Below are 24,876 nucleotides of genomic sequence, written 5' to 3' on the forward strand. Positions count from 1 at the left end.
ACATGTTCACTATGCATAATGAAGTCGGTATTATAGATACATAGAAAACAGACATGTTCACTATGGATAATGAAGTCGATATAAAAGATAGATACATAGAAAACAGACATGTTCACTATGGATAATGAAGTCGATATTATAGATAGATACATAGAAAACAGACATATCCAGTATGGATGATAATGAAGTCGGTATTATAGATAGATACATAGAAAACAGACATGCTCAGTATGGATAATGAAGTCGGTATTATAGATAGATACATAGAAAACAGACATGTTTACTATGGGTCTGTATTATAGATAGATACATAGAAAACAGACATGCTCAGTATGGATAATGAAGTCTGTATTATAGATAGATACATAGAAAACAGATATGTCCAGAATGGATAATGAAGTCGGTATTATAGATAGATGCATAGAAAACAGACATGTTCACTATGGATAATGAAGTCGGTATTATAGATAGATACATAGAAAACAGACATGTTCACTATGGGTGTGTATTATAGATAGATACATAGAAAACAGACATGATCTGTATGGATAATGAAGTCGGTATTATAGATAGATACATAGAAAACAGACATGTCCAGTATGGATAATGAAGTCGGTATTATAGATAGATACATAGAAAACAGACATGATCACTATGGATAATGAAGTCGATATAAAAGATAGATACATAGAAAACAGACATGTTCACTATGGATAATGAAGTCGATATTATAGATAGATACATAGAAAACAGACATGTCCAGTATGGATAATGAAGTCGGTGAAATAGATAGATACATAGAAAACAGACATGCTCAGTATGGATAATGAAGTCGGTATTATAGATAGATACATAGAAAACAGACATGTTTACTATGGATAATGAAGTCGATATAAAAGATAGATACATAGAAAACAGACATGTCCAGTATGGAAAATGGAGTCGGTATTATAGATAGATACATAGAAAACAGACATGTCCAGTATGGATAATGAAGTCGGTAATATAGATAGATACATAGAAAACAGACATGTCCAGTATGGATAATGAAGTCGGTATTATAGATAGATACATAGAAAACAGACATGTCCAGTATGGATAATGAATTTTCGGGGAAATAGATAGATACATAGAAAACAGACATGTCCAGTGTGGATAATGAAGTCGGTATTATAGATAGATACATAGAAAACAGACATGTCCAGTATGGAAAATGAAGTCGGTATTATAGATAGATACATAGAAAACATACATGTCCAGTGTGGATAATGAAGTCGATATAAAAGATAGATACATAGAGAACAGACATCTCCAGTATGGATAATGAAGTCGGTATTATAGATACATACATAGAAAACAGACATGTTCACTATGGATAATGAAGTCGATATAAAAGATAGATACATAGAAAACAGACATGTTCACTATGGATAATGAAGTCGATATTATAGATAGATACGTAGAAAACAGACATATCCAGTATGGATGATAATGAAGTCGGTATTATAGATAGATACATAGAAAACAGACATGCTCAGTATGGATAATGAAGTCGGTATTATAGATAGATACATAGAAAACAGACATGTTTACTATGGGTCTGTATTATAGATAGATACATAGAAAACAGACATGTTTACTATGGATAATGAAGTCTGTATTATAGATAGATACATAGAAAACAGATATGTCCAGTATGGATAATGAAGTCGGTATTATAGATAGATACATAGAAAACAGACATGTTTACTATGGATAATGAAGTCGATATAAAAGATAGATACATAGAAAACAGACATGTCCAGTGTGGATAATGAAGTCGGTATTATAGATAGATACATAGAAAACAGACATGTCCAGTATGGAAAATGAAGTCGGTATTATAGATAGATACATAGAAAACATACATGTCCAGTGTGGATAATGAAGTCGATATAAAAGATAGATACATAGAGAACAGACATCTCCAGTATGGATAATGAAGTCGGTATTATAGATACATACATAGAAAACAGACATGTTCACTATGGATAATGAAGTCGATATAAAAGATAGATACATAGAAAACAGACATGTTAACTATGGATAATGAAGTCGATATTATAGATAGATACATAGAAAACAGACATATCCAGTATGGATGATAATGAAGTCGGTATTATAGATAGATACATAGAAAACAGACATGCTCAGTATGGATAATGAAGTCGGTATTATAGATAGATACATAGAAAACAGACATGTTTACTATGGGTCTGTATTATAGATAGATACATAGAAAACAGACATGTTTACTATGGATAATGAAGTCTGTATTATAGATAGATACATAGAAAACATACATGTCCAGTATGGATAATGAAGTCGATATAAAAGATAGATACATAGAAAACAGACATGTCCAGTATGGAAAATGGAGTCGGTATTATAGATAGATACATAGAAAACAGACATGTCCAGTATGGATAATGAAGTCGGTATTATAGATAGATACATAGAAAACAGACATGTCCAGTATGGATAATGAAGTCGGTAATATAGATAGATACATAGAAAACAGACATGTCCAGTATGGATAATGAAGTCGGTGAAATAGATAGATACATAGAAAACAGACATGTCCAGTGTGGATAATGAAGTCGGTATTAAAGATAGATACATAGAAAACAGACATGTCCAGTATGGAAAATGAAGTCGGTATTATAGATACATACATAGAAAACAGACATGTTCACTATGGATAATGAAGTCGATATAAAAGATAGATACATAGAAAACAGACATGTCCAGTGTGGATAATGAAGTCGGTATTAAAGATAGATACATAGAAAACAGACATGTCCAGTATGGAAAATGAAGTCGGTATTATAGATAGATACATAGAAAACATACATGTCCAGTGTGGATAATGAAGTCGATATAAAAGATAGATACATAGAGAACAGACATCTCCAGTATGGATAATGAAGTCGGTATTATAGATACATACATAGAAAACAGACATGTCCACTATTGATAATGAAGTCGATATAAAAGATAGATACATAGAAAACAGACATGTTTACTATGGATAATGAAGTCTGTATCATAGATAAATACATAGAAAACATACATGTTCACCATGGATAATAAAAGCTGTATTTTGGCTGTCTAGATATACAAAACGTACATGTATGTTGTTGCTTGATTTATCATACCATACAGACGGTTCAACTGACAATTTAGGATATTGAATTGATATATGAACGACATGCTCAGTCCATTGGTGTAGTTGCGAGATGTAGTTGTGAAAATGATAAAAGAAATATTGTCACAGAGAATGTCTGTTTACGGGTATTTCAGTAAGTGTTTTACCATTACGTCATGGTACACGCAAGTGTAAGACCTATTATATATGTGTAGATCCCCACAATCAATTGATCGGCAACATTTCCCTTTTAAAACCTTTATCAAGTGGGAGGCGGCAAAGGTTGTGGATGAAACAATGGAACGAAAATACATCTGACAAATGCCACTTGTCAGTTTGAGCCTCTGATTCAAAACATCTGTGTCCTTTTCCAAGAAAATGGTTTAATATCCGTCATTACATTTTGAAGTGGTTTGTCCTGTGAAGTTTTTGACATGAACTGACTCTTAATGTAGGGTCTTAATGACATTTAAAGTGGACTTGATATCGTATCGATCTTTTTTATTAAAGAATCTTATGGATCAGTGTCACAGAGAACCGTTGTAGTTCGTGTTCATCGCAACTTTGGGAACTAACCATTTGATTTACCCCCCCAACTCCGTTCCCAGTGCCCATCAGTCTTCCATGGAAGGCATTTTCATTTGCTTAGGGATTTAACACACACATCACTAATTCACTTCAAAATCAAAACTTAAGACTGGGGCTTGTGCAGTGAAACGTTATATTTACATTATGGTTTGTGCTTTAATTTAATATCTGTACATTTTCAAACAACCAGGTCTTCGTTCACGATGATGTTATGTTAACCATATACACTATGTAAAAAAATGTATGCGGTAACTAAATACGCATAATCTGGATGTAAAACGCATTCATTTCCTGGAGACAGAGCGGGATAATTAGCATGAGTGATGTCGTCCATGACTTCTTGACCTGCAGAAATGTGTCATAACAATTTACATTCCGCGTTACATTAATATCTCCAATTGTTGATTAAAGACCTTTCATAATGTAGATTATCGTCATTGAAAGGCATTTTCCAGTTGCGGATCTATCGATTTAAACAATATTGAGGCCATATCAGGTTACGCTTTATATTTACCGGTTCAAAGTATGTGCCCGAGAGGTGATATTGATTCAATCAATCATTGTCTATTCCAACACCTCTTCAATTATGTACCTAATTTCAAAGGGTCCACTTGTCAAATACAAATTATACTGGCGACAGCAATAACATTGTAGCTGGCGCTGTGGTGATACTGCGCCGTCATTGACTAACTTATATAATAACATTATGTTGGTGGTTGTTATTTGATCATGTAGTTTGATATGAGGTTTTGCAAGGTAATTCGTTTGTAGCTTATGTTTTTGTGAAAGCGATACTCTTTATTTTGGATCATGTGGGCGAAATAGTTCAGAGGTAACTTAAATGGAATCAATGCGGCTGCCATCCTGATGACATAAATGATTGCTGTCTTTCAGGTTTGTATGCTAGATCACATTTGGACTATATCTGTGATTTTCTGTCATCTTGAACCTGATCGAAGGCTTTTGTTTCTGCCAAAGAAATGCCACTTCAATAGTCATACATGATAGCACATGTATGATGTTAAATATTTAACCGCGAACACAAACTTTCAATATCAACTCAATATAGATACCGGTCCTCGTTGTTAATAATATTTGGGGCCAAAATTATTGATATACCATTCATTTACATCGTTATAAAACCTGTTGATGTCTCTGGTTCTTTAAGCACGTTTCTGAATCCACTTCTCGATGACTAATGCAACTGTGACGTTTTTGACATTTCATAAGCTCTTTAAACGTCGAAGTTGCACTTTTGTGAGAAGCTCAGGCATATAAAAATTGTAATTGCATTTCTAAATCAATTCGTTTGAACATGGTCTTTCTCCCGTTTTCATCATAATATTTTTGTTGTTTTACCGGAACTTGGATTCCCTGGAGACGAAATTGAGCCGCGTGTCACAGCAATGATGACTAGTGTTAGACAGGGACTACTTCTACGCCTTGGCTTCTTCTCAAAGACTATTCAGGGTTGTTGCTATTACCATAAAAACTACCATCAGACCTGAGGTCATAGCAAAATTGGATCACATTTAAGAATAATGGCTGCTTCAAATTGGATTTCCTGTTTGGGCATTCTGCTCATTATTTGCCTATGGCAAAACCTGCAATCTTAAATTGTTTCCAGATATTCGAGTCTTGCAAAAAATATATATCATAGGTCCTTGATATAATTCTTCTAGTCATCAATTGTTATCATTCCAGCCAACCTGGACCTTTACCCGTTTGTATGATATCACATATCATATTTAAGTAAAGATATGGTGTCATATCATACAGAATATATAACTAAATTGTGCGAGCTATAGCGAACTACGTTTTACAAACCATATTCATCAGCTGAGATATTTGGAGTTATGTCGATTACACTCCCGAATTTGCTGTTTGTGTGTATCCCAGATTCACCCTGATTATTATTCTTTGGATTTCAGCACCGTATGAGTTACTGCTGTCTACGACCTGTGTCACTTTGGACTATCGTCTCCATTATAATCGACCTCCGTGATTAAACAGACAGTACTCTTAAAACTTACTGACAAATTATAGCCAGAATGGTGATCAATGACAATCTGTCAACCCAGAGATCGGGATACTTACTCAGTTCTAGAAAAAGTTATGTCATCAAATTATCTCATTGGAACATCTGTATATTTAACAATTAATATCACATATATTATCTGTGTTTGGTGTGGGTTTAATATTTCTTATGATTACGGAAAGGGCTTTGTCGCTTTTATTTCCAGTCCAACAATTAAAAAAAATCGATGCCATGTAACATAAACAATTAATGATACACCAGCCTTCCGTGATAAACTGTCATGCAGATATATTCTTTTCCCCAAAACGGCAAGCTAAAATTACTCCCCGAACTATTTTATTAAATTATTCATTTAAACTCATGACATCAATAGGTTCTGTTAATCAGCAAGGGCATTATAATTCTGGAGCATAATGGAAATACTGTACGAAAGAAATGAACACACACCAGTGAAGTATAACTGTGCAGAATGTATCATTCTATCCTTAACTCTTTCTTTAGTCTGTATCGAACTCGACGTAGTGCGTGGCTAGGATGCTACTAAATCCCGTTTAGTACTCAACCTGTAATGTTGTATGTTCCACATTTATGTTATAGATCAAGAAACATATATTTTTTGTTATACAAGGAAGGGTCGCTTATCCAATCTAGATCATCCCGAATACAAGGGCAATGGACCTTGTACTTTACCTGACGGTAACACATTGATGATATGTCGGCAAGCATGTGGATGACAGGGTACACATGTAGACAACGATTATGTTGGTAGGCAAACAGTTTGGTATGGGTCAGGTAGCTGGTTATTAAGGATTAAACATTCCAATAGAAAATTATAATTGCGAAGGAGCATTCAGCTTCCGTTGAGGAGGAAGATTTCATCAGCGATCCAAGACAAGAGTCTTCACTTTGCTACCTTCTGAAATATTTAGCTGGGGACGTGAATGACGTTCTGATGTTAGTATCTGATAAAGACACCCATAAATTTCAAGTCACAATGGAACTTGTGAATGTTTTATGGGAATATGTTGATGATCAATGTCAACAGATACTTCCTACCAGAAGGAAACCTCTTCTTCACAGAAAGAACAATAACTGACTCGTATCAACCATACTTAAAAATAATAAATGCGAGATATATTGCTATGGAAGCGATCTATAATGTCTCACAGTGGTAATTTGAATACGTTATATGTCAATAAGGGACCTCATAGGTCAAAAATCGCATTTTGACTTCTTATGATATTTTAAAACTACAGTATTTTAGGAACATAAACATACAATTCACATGTATTGCAGAGATACGAGGCATCAAACATTTGGACTAATTTTCTGCGAAATCCCATTTCCTGTCTTGGAATAATAACTGTTGTTGTAATGATTTAGATGTATCTACTGAATAATCGAAAGTAGACATGTATGTTGAAATGTTTTTAAATAAAGTTTTTATTACATTACGAACTAGTAAGATAAAAATAGCATATTTTTGTTCAGTCCTCATACATGGCGATCAAACGTCTTTCTTTATGACATCACAGCACATAAGGTCCCTTTTCTCCGGGTGTGTCACATATATACTGAACCGCAAACGAGACGTCACCATGGATAGATATGTGAGAAACCTTATTTGACCAAACACTGTAAACATATTTTGAGACATATTACAAAGATGAAACTTGGCAAAACTGATCATCAAGGTTGAAATTAAAGTGTCAAATGTTCTTAAAGTGAAATGCAACACTAGTCTCTAAGAAAATGGCATCACAAGTCTCGTGTGTCCGCCATGTGCATTGATGACTGCGATACATGGAATGAATGAGGCGATTGATGAAGGCCATAGACACGTCAGCCCACACTCTGAGGAACGCCTGACGCAGTTCAGCTGCAGTTGTCAGCTTTGGTCGGACGCCATTCAGCCGTCTTAGAATCTCGCCCTACAGGTGCTCAATGGGATTTAAATCGGGACAGTGGACAGGCCACTTTATGGTTCTGATGTCATTCTGCTGGAGGAAGTCTCTTGTTACTCTCGCAGTGTAGGCACGGGCGTTATCATGCTGAAACTCGTGGTTGCGGCGACGTGCCAAATGAGGTATGGCGTGTGGTCTCAAAACTTCATCAATGTACTGCGCTGCTGTGAGACCATTGCCTCTCCCTGGACTGATGTTTTGGAAGACCACAGGGCCGACCCTCTGTGCAAGACCAATTCCACCCAACACCATGATGCTCGGACTACCCCACGAGTAAAAAAAAGTCTCAAAAACATAAGCATCCGAATAACGTTTCCCACGGCGTCGCCAGACGCTCTCTCTGCCATCGGCTGTTGAGATACAGTAACGACTCTCGTCTGAGAAGAGGATTCTTCTCCGCTGCTGGTGGCGCCAATGCTGGTGCTGTGTTGCCCACTGAAGACGTGGTGTCAGAATAGGTCCTCGGTGCGGCCTGTGACAGTGGAGGTGTTCGCATTAATGTGTCGCGGGTGTGTCCCCATGGTCTGTCGAGCAATTTCCGCAGCAGAAACAAAGCGATCTTTAAGATGCTGTCGCACAATCTGACGATCCTGACGTCTCATCTGTAGTGTTGGTGGTCTGGTATCGTTTCTGGAGCCTGTATACGGTCCTTACGTGGACTTGAAATGGATTGGCGACTTGCCGGGCGGTTTGTCCAGGATTTCAAACGTCCAAGGTCTTGGTGTCGCTGATTTCTTGTCAATCTTGGCATGTGGTAGCAATTCAATAACGAATGAAATTTATCCGTTCTGGTGGCAAGAAATGGGGGAACGCATGGGCATTTCAATTTGCACGGAACTCACGTGCATCGGGTTATCATGGCCGTTGCTGTGATGCGTTTGGGCGATCGGTTTTATTGTCATCTGCTTTGTTTTTTATCATCAATTTTCATTTTTCCGGACAAGGTAATGTTAAATTAAGAAACTTTGACAAAATTACCCAGATATTTAAATGACAACTTTCCATACAATGTTACTTGAGGTGACGTTCTTTTGCGGTTCAGTTTATATGATCGAATCCACGCACATACGGAAATAATTATAGGGAAATCTGGAAAGCTAATGTGTTGGTGTTGTTTAAAAAATATTTCTGTAAATAAGCAAGCAATAAGTGAATCTCTATCGCCTCCGAGTCGTATTTCTAAACTGCTTTCACTTATATACCTTTTTGCGGTATTATGTTTAATTTAACAGTTGTATATTCCTTTGATTAAATCATTAAATAGTGCTCACAATTTTCACTAAAACACTTGAAAAGGTTTCCTGTTTTGCGTTACAGGTGGTGGTCAATAGTATCACCATGACGAAAATCAAGTCTCTTTTGTGAAGTAACCATCCGTTTGAGCAGAGCTTTGGGCTTAATGTTCAAAGACACATTTCTTTTTCTATTTAAAACAAGACTCAAGAACTCTATAACACTGCAATGGTTATTATTCAGAGTTTATTTTCACGTAGCTCATAACTGTGTATGGAAGGCCTAGTGCTTCAATTTACGATCATCCTAATTTGGCCAAATCTTTGAAGTCGCGCAAGTCAATATCGCAAGGTTTTGCCCATTATCAAGTGCGGAATACTCCATTATTTGGCTTTGTTGACTGTGAATAGTGAATTATGTTTGTGTAATCGACTCACTTTGCAATTACTTTATATTAGCATGAGTACACTATTTATGCAATTCTATCCATTGGCTAGACTGGAAGCGGTTGCCATGTTGTTCAATGATCTATATTGAGTAACGATCCGACTGCCCGGTGATAACATGCGTCAACACCGGCTGATGTGGTTGGCTATTCAGCGGACAGAGGGAATATTATAATGTAATGACTATGAGAAAGATATCTAACTTTCGCGAAATCAGTTATTTTAATATGACTAGTGTCATTGAAATACAAAAAGAAATGGACAGGAATCCCAGGAGAAGACCTATGTGTCCTCGTGCTAGTTCCAGGAGTTGATTTTATACCGCAACATACATGTATATGTATACTCAATCATCTTTGTAATATTTGATTTTGATTTTCGAAATGAGTTCATTCAGGTTGTAATAATGCATTGCTGCTCAGAGAGATTTCGTGACAGGATATACCTCATTACCCAAAGCTTGTCGCCTGCGTCGAATGAAGTTGGGATCTAGTTGTTACCTGCTTGTGACATGACTGATTGTGTTTTGTTGTACGTAGGTCATAACACATGACGATTTCATAAGACAGCTGTGGTACACTCATAAACTTCTTATGCCATATAAAAAGGTGAAACAGTTCATGTGTGTATCTTGTATCTTAACTAAAATCGTTCACTTGATCTGAAATCAACTTAAATGTTTTAAATTAAGAGTTTTTAGTTAAGATCGTCTTCACGTATATGATATGGATATTCGTGTGGAGTGGTTAAAGACGGTGTAAATAAAGCAATGAAAATTCCACGAGAAATATTGATGAAAACAAAAGAAACAGATACAGACACGGAAACGGACAAAATGTTTATCAAAGCGTACAAACTTACACGCAGCACTAGACAACCTCAAAATCTCAAACAAATTCTATGTCCATCCAAATACTCCCAAAATATAAAAATAACAACATGTAATACACCTCTATGTGGAACTTGCCCGATAATAACTGAAGACTGCAAATTTCAATTTTACGAAGATAATCAATATTCATGTTAAAAACAACATGAACTGTCGCAGTAAAGATGTTATATATGTTTTAACATGTGCGGGATGTGGTGAGCATTATATTTGAGAAACTGGTATACAACTAAAAGACCCAATCACTGTGCTCAGACAATAAATGCAAGATCCAAATGTACGTTGTATAAATGTAAGCAATTACATGTACACTGATGAATGAATGCGGGAGTGGTCATTATACTGTCTTTCCGTTTTATAAATTGTTTAACATCGACAAACATTTAGAACCGGAAAAAGAACAGATGTTTATAAGCTTTTGAAACCTAAACTTAATTCAAGAGTATGATTTTCTAAAATTCCCCATGTAGCTCAATGTATATTTGTGCACACGCACCAAAATGCATTTACGCCTCCCACTATTATCACTTACTATGATGTCATAGGCTTTACGACGTCAAAAACATAACGTTGGCCGTCGCCTTGGACTACGTTTTACTTCTCCCTCTATTTTCACTGTCGCGTCAGTGGCATTATGACGCCACACATACTACTGTTGTTCGTTGCCTAGGGCTACAATGTAAGTTAAGGTTTCCAGTACACCTGAAGAGCCGTTGAACTTCGAAAGATCTTGTGTGGATAAAGGAGTTTTGACACACACACTGGACATTTTATATATATATATATATATGTGTGTGTGTGTGTGTGTGTGTGTGTGTGTGTGTGTGTGTGTGTGTGTGTGTGTGTGTGTGTGTGTTGGTACTTCATTATATTTGAATAGCATCAGCAATAAGTATTGTGATTGGATGTCAGGTGCAACTTGACTCAAAATGGATCGACGAAAAGGAACACCGACCTTTCATATATATGACTTATTAATATGACATGATATGACAGCATTCCTACATGTTTTTAAATAGTTTCAGAGCCATATGAGTAGGACCCATCCTTCTTGGTTTTAACAACTGTGGAACAGACATCATTATATTAAATGAAAAGACCACATCTATGCCAGCGATCACATATTGCAACATGATAGAAAAAATGACAAAGCCATTTGTAATATATTGTAGCCTTCACGAAATGTCAGTTTCAATTTCCAAAGTATATTTCATTTAACATGACATTTTCTTTGACGGCAGATACACTGAAATGCCACTGACACAAGTGAATGACGAGGAAGTACATTAATAAGGAGTTCTGTATGTTTTTGTTGACTTATTGATTTTTTTTATGTTCAATATATGCCCGCTGAGGTTATTTCAGAAGTGTTATATACTTTAGGCTCTGATAAGCTGCTGTAAGTGCGCTGTCTCGAACAGCTCGCCAATCGTATGTCCCGCTTGAGGCGACTTTGTGTATATCAAACGCTTTGGACTTCATCATTGTGTGAGGTTGAAAGACAAATTTTAATAATATAACAACATCATACAATTAGCATCGAAGAAAGACTACGTGTTGTTAAAATCGTATTATTCATTAATTTACTGTAACTAAGGACGCAAATCACAATATTGAAATAAATAGGATCCTGTTGGATACCTTCCTATCAATGTCGTCAGACAGACACGCCAGCTTATCAATAAACCTGTTAAATAAAATAAACATTGCATCGGCATCTTAGCTGTTCATCAAAGCTCTCTTTGATAGAAATTACACTTACATCTTTGGTTTAATTAGAAGACATTCACCACTGACAAAGTAATGTTAGAAGTCGTAACTGTATCGTTGTGCAAGCAGTACACAGGGCTATTTCCCCTACGGGTAATATTTTTATATGAAGGAAATGCTTTTTCTCAGTACAATACTAAACTTTCATCTTGGGTTACTTGTAGGTATGTGATTTTGCAGTTGATAGAATAGGGAAACTACGTCACATCAAATTTAACACTTGTTATTAGGAGTGGGGAAACTAAAGATGCCATTTTTTAAAAGGAGAATGTTGATTCATGTGAAGAGATATAATGAATTATTATTGAATTACCATCGTAACGTATCTGACATTTGTGATCATGAATATCTTAATATGCAACTGAACGAAAATGAATCAAAACATCATAAGTATTAAGAGTGAGCACAAGAACGACCGACCTCGATAATCCAGTGCACTTTTCCATATTGAGAAATACCATTCGCCGCCATCAGTTCGTTTCGGAAGTGACGTCACTACTTTTATCGCTCCTATCTCTAGTTTAGCCTAGTGTTACTCTCGCTTGTGACAGTAATTTAATTTAATTTTATCCTCGTCCTATTTGAATCGGGCTCAAAACGAAGCTATATTTCCAGGCTACTTAGGATATAAAAATACCTTTATGCATGTGGTGAGAAAAAGCTTCGAAACAGACTAGTGAAATTTAGGGGAGGGCTATTAAGGTTTAGAAATAATGAAGGTTGGTGGCATAAAATAGAGTTGTGCATGATAACTGTCCTGTATGTGCTCGAGATGTACAGGAGGAATATCATTTTGTACTTGTATTTGCCATTTTTGATCCTATTAGAAATAAACGTTCACCAAAAACATGACAAATGTAAATATGCATATGTTTAAAATATTACTACTGCCACATACTAGTCCTAACAAATGAAATCATCATGCTTGAATATTATTCGGCTTATGAGAGAAGAAAGTATTTGTTAACCAGTGTTTAAAATGATGTATATTGCAACTACCATACTTATAAATTGATATTTGTATATGAGTTCATGGTCTTCATACAGCTCATCTCATAGTATTGTATACTGTACACACACACACACACACACACTCTCTCTCTCTCTCACACACACACACACACACACACACACACACACACACACACACACACACACACACACACTGTATAATCGAGGTTGAACTCTGATAAAGATTTCCATTAGGTAATTCAGCACATGTTACTTCAAGAGTAAATTTGTGTTGACCAAATAGTTTTTGTATGTTAGATATGTATTCACTAATATATAAATACGATTGAAAACTTTATGCATATGTTAAACTTTGCATTATTTACCCTGTAACGAAATATATATTTGAAGATCACAGTAACCCTTTGATGTGTACATCTCCGCTAAAAATGTGCAAAGTATCGCCGTGTCTGAGTTAGACGATGTTGCACATTTCTCTTTCCAGGAATTGCTCAAGAAGATAGAGTGATCGACGAAACACCACTGACGGTCAAGGTCATTTCGGGTTCCACCGCCATCTTGCCATGCTCTGTGGACCCCAAATACACAGAAGGCTATGCTGACCAGTATAGTGTAAGTACTTAACTGCTGCAACGTCTGATTTACTGTATTAGAATACACGTTCAGCATACTTGGGAGGATTATTAGCACAATGCCTTATAACTATTAGCCATCGAGTTCTGATGTTAAACTGTTCCTTTAACGCTTCTGAAACATGTCATAAATGAAAATGTTTGGTACATGCCAATTGGAATGCAATATGTTGAGATACATATACATGTAACTGATTGACACACACTTTTATTTCCAACAGCGTCAATACTTGGCCATCAACGGACATTTGAATAAAGTATTATGGTGTTTTTTTCTCGTGGTATAGTGTAAATAACGTAACTGAAGTTCAGAATAAATTACAGATAAACATGTAAGTAACAACTTTGGGCTGTGGACTAACGGACGCAACAATACATAACGATTTAGGGCGCCTCAGATGACTGGTCCATCCTTGCCCCTCTCGTTTATGTGTATGCAAGTTACATGACCATTACTAGGTTATGTAAGATAGCTGCGCGATACATCATAAAGGACAACGAAGGACGAAGCGTGGTCGTTTTTATGATAAAACATTGTTCTACAATGACGTCATTTCTGGAGATTCGAACATGCACTCGCAACTTCATGAGGTCGCAAACTGGACGACGTTATTTTTGAGAGGGAAGTGTCTAGTTAGTTGTTCACCGTAGATGTAGCTGGACAACGTAGATAAACGCAATGGCCGAACCATCACATCCAAAAGTGGGAGAAATATGACAATCGGGAGTCATCATTATTTAAATACGAGCAAATTTTTTAACGATTGTACGCTTTATTAACAGTCTTAAAGAGGATGTACATAATATTGATATACCATATAAGAAATAAACGACTCGTTGTCGTTGTTTATCGTACGATAAAACACTGCAGGGAAAATATACGACTCGGGGCTTTGTCCGTCAAGGTTTATTCTTCCGGTAGTGTTTTATTATACCCCCACTCGTCGTTTATTTCTTAAATAAGGCGGCCTGCACACACATTCCTCCTTCACTAGTGAGTGAGTGAGTACGGTTTTACGCCGCTTTTAGCAATATTCCAAAAAATATCACGGCCGGGGACACCACACATTGTACCCATGTCGGGAATCGAACCCGGGTCTTCGGTGTGACGACGCAACCTTCACTAGTGACCCATGTCTTAAAAGAATCCGTCCGCGAAACACAACGCGAGTGTGTCAGATCTAGATACAACTAAGTGTTCACGACGACTTTATAAGCATGTTCAAAGTAAATTATATCCATGTACGCATATTGATTTGGTAGCCTGAAATTGTACTTACAAACCTTATTAATTTGCACAAAAGCAATGAACCGTGGTAGGCGGGGCATGCGTTTGCTAGGTCTTTTACGTGATATACATGTACATAGTATTTGCCATCCAGATGAGTTTGAGCCTTCTGGATCCGTTCTCTTGTGGTTTGTCTGGACCAGCATGTATATAATATTCTATGCGTGTACCTGTTAAATCGTATACTTGTCCGCTTTCTACAACCGTAAACCTCATTTTTCGTTCTTGACGTTCTCGGTTATTTGTGCGTATTTCTACGCTTTTGAGCGGCGCCATATCAGGCAAATGTGTGACCCGGGGACGGATTGGACATACTGCAGTATTTATTATACAAAGCATCATGAGGAAAAATAGTACTAAACGTGAAACGTCTTGTCATTGGCTTTTTCTTCTTCGGGTTAACGCTATACCCACGGACAAAGTAACGGCGATCATATTCTTATTTCTCAAGTCCATACCTGTAACTCTTAATGTCAGATTTGTGTTGCCTTGGTGAGGTCCATTATAAGCTGCTTCTTATGTACTTGTTTGTAATAGTGAAATATTGACCACTGCTTTGTCCAGCCCAGACTCGATTATTGACAGGCCACAGTGTACATATAGCCTGACTATTGCGGCGAAAACAATACACAGAAATATTTTCGACCACTATTTATTTTCGATGCAATCAATGGCATCAAGCTTATCTGGTCTGCTGATGTATTATGTATACATTTCAACATTGATCAATCTGAAACCAAATAATTCTCAATCAACACAAATAAGTTGTCCATCAATGCATATACCCACTATTGTTTTTTCCTGCTTTGAGTATATGTTATACATCCATATAAAATAAAGGTCGTTAAACGGATGTACTTGCTACATTCATTAGCCTCGTTCCAGCTCTTGTCTGGTGCAGGCATTTATCACATTTGATATTAATAATTTCTCACAAGTGATGGCGAACATGTCGTTAATGTTGTCGTTAAAACTATCTTCATGAAATTTTCACAAACTATTGACTGAAGTAATGTCTTTTGAAATTAGAATTCAAAATGTCAGTATTGTGTATTTATTTATTAACGAAACAAGTATATTATTTCGAGAAAATTTAAGCAAAAGTAATTTCGATGCAAATTATCTCAGGAATAGGAAAATATAAATTTCATTTCCAGTACCAGATATATAATTCATGTTAACTGTCACCATAACACACTGTATTTTCTAGACATAAGGGTTCTATAAGATACACCCTTTAATCTATACATCAAGCTCAGTGAAAATCTGCAGAAGACTGGGTTAGTAGCTCTGGTTAACGCACCTGGTACGTTTCTATGTGTGTACTATTCTGTACATGTCTACATTGAATAACAAGTATTTCCTGCAAGGTACTTAACATGGCTAAGTGACAAACTAACCACATAATCTACAAACATATTTACATTTTTACATTAACTGAAACGTTCTCTGTCTCTACTTTTACACAATCAACGAGATGAGACATGTTGTCATGAAGTATAATTGTCTATGACTTTGAATGTTATTAAATATATAGTGCTAAAACCTTTAATCCTACCAAGAAACACCATAATGCCATGACAGTTGAAATATTAATAATTATGTCAGCAATCAGATAGGAATGATTATCCATATCCACTCAGTAATTCCACAAATATCCCCATCCTTATTATCAAGATTGCTTTTTTCCAAATTTCACGTTTGCAACTTCGGATATTGTACACGATTTGTCCTGTAAAGGTTAATATTTGATGTATCTACAGCCAAGAGAACGTGACAATTAATCATACATTTTAACAAAACGATTGATATTCGTCTCTGGCATTAAGTTTCAAATTTCAACTGCTTGGGCCATCAAACCGAAGGGCAATTAAGCATTGATCGAGACATTGTTCAGTGTTTGTCGTAAATGATGCGGCTAAGACATGACAGATTACGTGGACAATAATTGTGAAATCACAAGACGATACCCTAAGGATATGACTCAAATGTCATGATAACCACTTATTCTACGTCATCGGCAACTGTAATATGATGTAAAGGCCAATTCACCTAATTCACAAGCCAAATTCGTTCGTTCTTGAATTCGTTCGTTTTTCGCACGCACCCACGCACGCACGCACGCACGCACACACACACACGCATACCCCATTCATGGTCCACGCGTATTGTGCCCCCTCTACGTCAACTTATCTACAAAGATGTTTATCATCGTATCTTGTGGATTGTATTCGCTGTATTGAACTGAATGTCCCAAATCCATGTCAAACATTGGTGACATAAGATTTTACCAGCTTTAAAAAAACAATTAAGCGATCTACGTTATCCCATAGCCAATGAGAGGAGGTCGGGTAGCCTAGTGGTTAAAGCGTTTGCTCATCACCTCGAAGATCCGATTCCTGACATTGGTACAATGTGGGAAGCCCATTTCTGGGATTCCCCGCCTTGATATTGCTGGAATATTGCTAAAAGCGGCGTAAAACCATACTCACTCACTAACCCATAGCAATCACTCAATTCATCACTGCTCATTTAGATTTAAAGCCCGCAGCCATAATTCCTGAATATAGTAAAACGTATGCGGTTATATAGAGGTACAGTACGACACTGCCTGGTTTATCGTGACATTTAGAGATAAAATCAAACTGTTGTCATTGGTTATTTATTTCCTCTTGGTTGTTATTGGTGATAACACTTTTTGACTGAAATATTTTGATTCTGACTATGTCTGTACTGTATTTCCATAGGTACTGTGGCAGAATCCCATACAGACGGTCATTAGTGTAAAGGACAGAAGGGTTTTAACAGACATGCGCATTAGTGTTGAAAGGCCATTTGTCAGTGACTGGAACCTCCACATCAGGAATGTGTCCGTGACGGACAGTGGGGAATACAAGTGTCAAATAAACACAGATCCAGTCAGATCTAAAAGGGTGAAACTTGTTGTTCAAGGTATGTATGCATTATGTCACTGTCTAGTGTAATTAATGCAAAATGGTTGCACACTACAATAATCCATTATTATAAAATATGTCACACGACGATGTATTTGTTGACAATAATCACAATAAGTTAATCGTAACTTCATTAGGATCTGTTTCAATTGCAGTTCCTCCAAACATAATTGATTATTCTGATTCTGATGATGTGAAAGCAAGAACTGGTGATAGCGTTGAGTTGATGTGTAACGCCACCGGCATACCGACTCCTACCATCACCTGGTACAGGCTCAATGTCTGGAGCAGCAAAAAGAAGGAAAGTAAGTAAAGTACACCACAGTCGAACATGAGTCTACACATGTTAATACCTTCATTGTAGTCTGTTGACGGGAAGGTCAGGTATAAAGCACCTGTCGTTACCTTGGCTGTATTACCTGCTTTGTTTGTCATTGTCGTATAACAGCACACATCCCACCATCATCGACGCTGAAGTAGGAGAATGTTTGAAGATATGTTATTTATTTTACCTTTGGACACATGACTGGAATTGTCATTGAATAGAACTGAGTCGTAATCATGGCACAACTCTTTCATCGCTTGATAATCTAGCGTGATAAGAGAGCGATTTACATCAAATGCTTGATTTGGAAACTAGAAGCTATAAATGTAATTAATACATACGGTTCTCACCTAAGATGGAGATTACATCAAGTCGGTAAATTAAATATCCTTTTGGAGACGGGTTACGTTTTGTTGGAGTTGATCGAACACCCCTTCAAAGCTCTGCGCCAAATAATGTGATTTTCTTTTGATATTGTCGATAAAAGTCTTTGTGATTATGGAAGAAATATATTAATTCTAAAGTAGTTAACATCAAAAAGGGTCTAAGGGTCCTAATTAAATCCAGACGAATACTGATAAGATAAAACAAGATAATGCTTTATTATCCCGACACACATTTGGGTTACATCGTAAAAGCCAAGTGAAACAAATAACAGGTTCACGATTTTAGTTAAATACACAAAAATAGCACGTCAAAATGACATAAAAGCATTAATCAGCAATAGATGTGAAGAGTTTTAAAAGGGACGCACGTGGGGCATAAATTAAACGATACTCAAGATCTAAAAGTGGTAGATCAGGACAAAAATATCACATGGTTTGATTGTTAAGGAAACGAAAACTGATTGGTATGAATACTGTACTTCAAGGTACTTCGTCTTTTGCAGAAGTAGGTCACGAAGGGCAAGTCCTTCTGATTCGCAATATATCGCGTGTGTGTGCCGACACCTATGAATGTGTGGCGAACAACACGGTGCCCCCTGCCAGAACGAGACAGATAAAAGTTACAGTCCAATGTAAGTCTGTTGTTTTTCAGTTTCAATTTAATCGACATTTATGCAATTCATCTGAGAATGTGTATAAGTTACCAATAAGATTTCATTATATTATGCGCAAGAATGTAAAGAAGCATGAATTTTTTTTGTGTCGGTATTCTTACTCTCAGTATCACTCTTACTCACAGCACCAATGCTATTTGTTACAAAAAGTTTTTTTACAATAATCTTGGTATATGCTGTGAACTCAACCCAAGATTGTGAACTGTACAAACGATAATATGTCATTCTGTCCGATTGTAACCAAATAAATAAATTATTTGAGCAATCATAACAACAATCTCAGACCATGTAAGCATCAACGAGTATCAGGCTGTGACTCTGAACACATTATAGAAGCCGAAATATCCTACATATGCAATGTGGTTTTAGATCCACCTGAAATACATCTATTTACGCCACGGATCGGACAACAATTGCGGAGAGAAACGATACTGGAATGTAGGATCACCGCCTCTCCCCTCGGAGTGACTATGTGGAAGAAGAATGGAGAACAACTGCATCCCAATTTTAAGCACGAACTCGATGTATACAACGAAGGCCCACAAACAATTACTCTGAGCTTGAGGATAGTAAATATTCAGAAGTACGACTTCGGGGACTATATATGCGAGGCCTCAAACAGCATGGGGAGTGCCTCAGAAGTCATGGAGCTCTACGGTAGGAGGACTTGCACTTGTACATCTACTTACAATGAGAGTACTGTGTTTCAATAGCCATAGTGTACCAAAACATTAGATACAATTATAAGAAATATCCTTTTGGATTTATGATTATAACGTCAGTGGGGGATATATTTCCTAATTTACGAGAATGCGAGTTGCAGCCTCAGATCCATGAGTTTGAAACAAAACCAATACGTCACCGCGGGGACTTCTCGGGGCAGAAGTGTGACGGGTATGGTGTTTTCATAGCGCTGTTACTTCAGGGAACGGCTACCGCAATCAGGCTTTTCGTCTTAATGCGACTGCAGTGTTTTCATTGGATTTAGATTTCTTCCTGAATCGCTGCACCTATTCATCTGACACTGTTTCCTATTTGTGATTTCGGCCTTTGATTTTCGTCCAACATGTCCGACCGAATTTATTTAGAAGACCTCAAAAGCAGTAAAGCTAATTCTGCTTTTTATCATGTCCACATACAAGTTTTTATAATCACTTTGAAAACTTCGTTTGGCCATAATGAGGTTCAGTGATAAAATTTAACATGCTTTTTAAATGAAGTAGATTTCAACATAAAGAGGATACGGTCCATTACTGCTATTGCCAAGTGCAACTTGCCTTCCATTGTTGATGAAGTAGTGGCAGTGGGTTTCTAGGTCCCAGGACTTCATCCATTGTTTTTGCGTTTCTTCACCATTCATGGACATATGGCTTTTATTTTACAAATTGCACATATGCACAAACGGATAACATTATAAAATTACCACTAAATTATCATATAATGATAAGAGCATATCGCGATGTGAGCTTCTTTTCCCCGCAGATACCTGCTGAAACTTGTCGTGAACAATGTAACCATGCCTGTATGCACCGTAAAGATTAAGTTAAATATAGAACATGCTTCAGTCTCGTTTCTTCAAAAGAAGCACATTCATCAATTTCAAAGGTTTGATCTATGTATTGACTTTTTGTTGCAGAAGTCTTCCCCATCACGACGACGACAACGCCACCTACAACTACACAACTGATCAGACAAACAATTTTCTTCGGCGGTAACGGTTTGAAAGAACACCCCATGGAGTGGCCTAAAGTTGATAATCGACCCAAAAGTGGAAAGAAAACACCCAAGAGTGGAACCACCGTCAAGAAGAATCCCACAGGTGCTAGTCTTACGGGTGAGGGAGGATGTGTGCATCGAAATGCAAGTTCGTGGAACAGGGCAAGGAAGGGGATGGCTTTTGACATGACTTTGTAAAGTTACAACATGTAAAGAATGAACAATGTTGTAATGGTTCTTCAATTAGATTCCAAACCCTGATCAAACTTTAAAAACCCCAACTAAATACTATCTGATATTATGATGTCTGGTGTAAAGAGTCGTCAAGTTCATCGTGTATTTTATGGCGTCATGGGGAATACATGCTACAGTTGGTCCTCAGTGACCTGTATGCTTGTTAGGATGCGACTGAAATTTATCTGGAGGTTAGGTTCGGTGAGTTCTTTGATTGTGTGTCATTTAAACCAAACGGCCTGTGACGTTGCCCATAGTATCAACCTCTCGTGTGTCTGGTCCAGACGCGTTAATGTACGGGCCGTGATGACGTTGCTGTAATACTGCTGACTGGAGTAAAACACCACATGAACAAAAACATATTTACTTAGTTTCAAATAATCAACTATTTTTCTTTTTTCCAGGGGTATACGGCACGGGTTCAGTAAAGTACGACAATCAAGCAGGGATACCAAACATTCCAACTACAGTTCCTGTTCTGTGTGTGATGTACTCACTAACACTTGTGCAAGCAATGAACACGTTGTGACATGTGAGCAATCATATGAGGAGTATGTATCTCATGCATTGGTTCATACAAGTGGAAGAAGTGGAATGTTTTTGGATAAGCAGCCTTATCTAGTTCACCATGGCAATTTTGGCCATCAACATCCATTGTACATCATCCCTGTAAGGCACAACTACAAGCTTTGCGTGAAGCCTCACAAAAGTATCGACATGTACAATACATTTCTTTGATCTGGTGCCATTCTTGGAAGTACTATTCAAACTTCCAGAGTTAGATTCTGTAAGGGATTTATCTGCAACATTGATGGAAGCAGTGTTGAATATTTGGATAAGTATTTGAATAGCCAAACTACAGATGTCTTAATTGAATTTAGTGAGTCCTTGAAACAGTGTATGCGTTTACGAAAGATGGCATTTCTCACGGGCACTATATCCATGCACGGTTTCTTGTACATAATGAGGCCACTGGGCGGATTACCACAGGCTCTGTTATATAACGGTTATTAAGTAGTCTCCCTTTGTGTCAAACTGTATCACATATCAGAGAATATTTATTCTGTGCGGCTTGTAACACGTTGATATCACGTCCGTTTGTAGGGTAAGACGTTGTATCGGACAAAAACGTTGACAATGTACCACAGTATGTTTAAATGCTAATTTGTAGAAATACCAATCAAGAACTTCGATAGGTGGATGTCCTTTTCTGAAAAAGTAACGAGGGATGAAATGTTGGTGGGCACAAACAGTGTTACGTTTGCCCATTCTCCAACAGCTTCAAAAGATATGATATGTACATGTACTTTATCATGCAGCGAAGTTGCTGATTTAACATTTAGTTATATATATATCATCACGATTCAAAGACAATTATATGACGGATTGGATCTTGTGTGTTTCCTAAATCATTATACCCTCTTGTGGATATAGTGTAGCATGTGTGTGCATATGTACATGACATGACATCTTCAACCACATGTATTATGTTAAGCTGAATTTGGATTGGTCGACCTGCACACCCGTCAAATAGCGAATGTTTTGGGGTTTTTTTAAAAATGAAATACTTCGACATGAAATACTTCCATTAATAAAACGTAATTTAATTTCCTGAACATTTTCCTCACTCATTCTTCGTTCGTGGGGTTTGCGAATCTGGCTATGCTTTTTGCTTCAATGCACATACACTAATATGTCAATAACAATGATTCAATGATTCAGTATTCAGTGGAGTACTGCTGTAGAGTGATTAGACGCTTTTAGATGTATATTGTATAACATATGACTGTCAAAACACGATAGCATTTGACAAACTGTAAATATGTATTTGGTTTTGTTCTGGTGATGACTTTCCTCACTGGCACACATGCAATACTGTCGCAGCCCAGGTCCACAAGTACCATGCACAGAACTTAGTTGTATTGTGATGTTGATTTCACTCTTCTCATTTGCAATGTTTTGTCATTATGGTTGTGTTATAGCTATTGAATATAAACGTAGGCATTATGGCCTTAAACACAATAGTGCAGAAAAGAAGTAGCTAACCTCATGCTACGTATACGACTGTGGAATGCTATGTTTGCATGTGATACTTAGTATTACAACAGCGGAGTTGTCATTACATTGTTTTAGCTATGTTGTTTTGAAATGAACTTTTGAAAAATCACATATGACATGTTTTTTGTGTAAAATGCTATATATCATTTACAAGATGAAGCACAGTGTTTTCTCTGTCGAAAAAAGATTGTGCGCAATGGCAACCTGGGCAAATATCATACTCCTAAGAAAGCTTGGTAACGTCAAGCATATGTTAAATACTTCATAGGCTAATCACAACATGCTTATGTAACTAATCTATAAATCAGTTCTTACCATAAGATGGTCGATTTCAGACCTTATCACCAAATTATTATGGATGTTGTAATATTACCGCTATAATGTGTTATGGTGTGTATCAATTCACACACAAGGAAATCCATTTAAAACACTATTCATAATCCTTGTCGTATTTCAGTGTTATCAAAGGTATACTTCCGACTTGTATAGTAGTTATAGATATAGCCTGACTTCCTTTTGCTCACTGACATGCATAATGGTCTTCTTACAGAAACGTATCAGGTACAAGCTTAACGCAAATCTCTGCTTCCTGTACAATATTCTGTGCGCATTGTGTTTCCATCAACGTGTCAAAGATTGTTCACGTGTACATATTAATGTATAGCTTTCTGTGACTTTTTGTGCAAGTTGCAAATTTTACAGATTTTTCCATGGATGTACATATCAGGCGTGACAGAACAATAAACTATTTTGATAAAATATTTTTGTTTTATCATAAAATTGGGTAATTTTAATATTTACAGGAACACAGATATTTCTGTTATGTCAGATAATCACCACACTACTATTGGCATTAAGTAGCGTTACCAAGATTATTACCAATTGAACATACGTCCAGGGTTCTGTCAAACAGCTATTCTGTATGAATAGCGTGAGGTAAGATGACTACATAATATGCTAATGATCTGACAAAAAATACATTTTGAAAACTTTTAACATTTCCTGAGGCTAAAACAGAATCAGTTATAAGAAATTCGCGTTCCCAAAAAACAACAATTTCACTCACTTATACACATGATGTAAACACAGTAGTAAGGACAAAAGTGAAACGGAAATACAGTTAACACCGTTGTGTCGAAGTTGAAGGGGCCTTCGTAAACTCTTCGACTTATCCCAGGTTCCATGCAACCGAACATGATGAATAAAATAGGAATACGCAGGGACCAAACTTTTACTTCGAGACAACCGTAAGTTCGATACACCAAAATTCGACACAGCGGTGTTTGAATGTATTTTACAATGGCATCGTTTTTTGTTTATAATACGAGGAGGAAGAGAGTGAATGTCGCACTCGACAATATTCAAGCTATATCGCAGCGGCCTGCAAATAATCTAATCTGGACAAACCAGTTGTTCATTGCTATTTCGATTCTGAACAACGTCTCACGCTATCGGGGTACGATGACAAGCAACCAACCAAGTCACAACAGCTGAACGAACACACAATCTATTTTAGTCGCCT

General features: G+C 36.9%; 1 protein-coding gene across 2 annotated transcripts in view; it reads left to right on the forward strand.

Annotated features, from left to right (window-relative positions):
* The window catches only part of LOC139464862 (lachesin-like), a 36,081-nt gene extending 12,004 nt beyond the window's left edge, over positions 1-24,077 (forward strand). Inside the window, exons 2-8 of one of the 2 annotated variants that reach the window (XM_071246422.1) lie at positions 13,572-13,699; positions 17,755-17,959; positions 18,117-18,266; positions 19,176-19,304; positions 19,716-20,003; positions 20,983-21,180; positions 21,701-24,077. In XM_071246422.1, the coding sequence (XP_071102523.1) occupies positions 13,572-13,699; positions 17,755-17,959; positions 18,117-18,266; positions 19,176-19,304; positions 19,716-20,003; positions 20,983-21,180; positions 21,701-21,825 (1,223 nt within the window). In that variant the 3' untranslated portion in view covers positions 21,826-24,077. The remainder of the gene's footprint in view (positions 1-13,571; positions 13,700-17,754; positions 17,960-18,116; positions 18,267-19,175; positions 19,305-19,715; positions 20,004-20,982; positions 21,181-21,700) is intronic. The other variant, XM_071246429.1, reaches the window with a different exon arrangement.
* The last annotated feature ends 799 nt before the right edge of the window (positions 24,078-24,876 follow it).

This window comes from Haliotis cracherodii, unplaced genomic scaffold, assembly GCF_022045235.1.
Source record: "Haliotis cracherodii isolate W230 unplaced genomic scaffold, xgHalCrac1.p SCAF_1, whole genome shotgun sequence".
In the NCBI taxonomy this organism is placed as follows: domain Eukaryota; kingdom Metazoa; phylum Mollusca; class Gastropoda; order Lepetellida; family Haliotidae; genus Haliotis; species Haliotis cracherodii.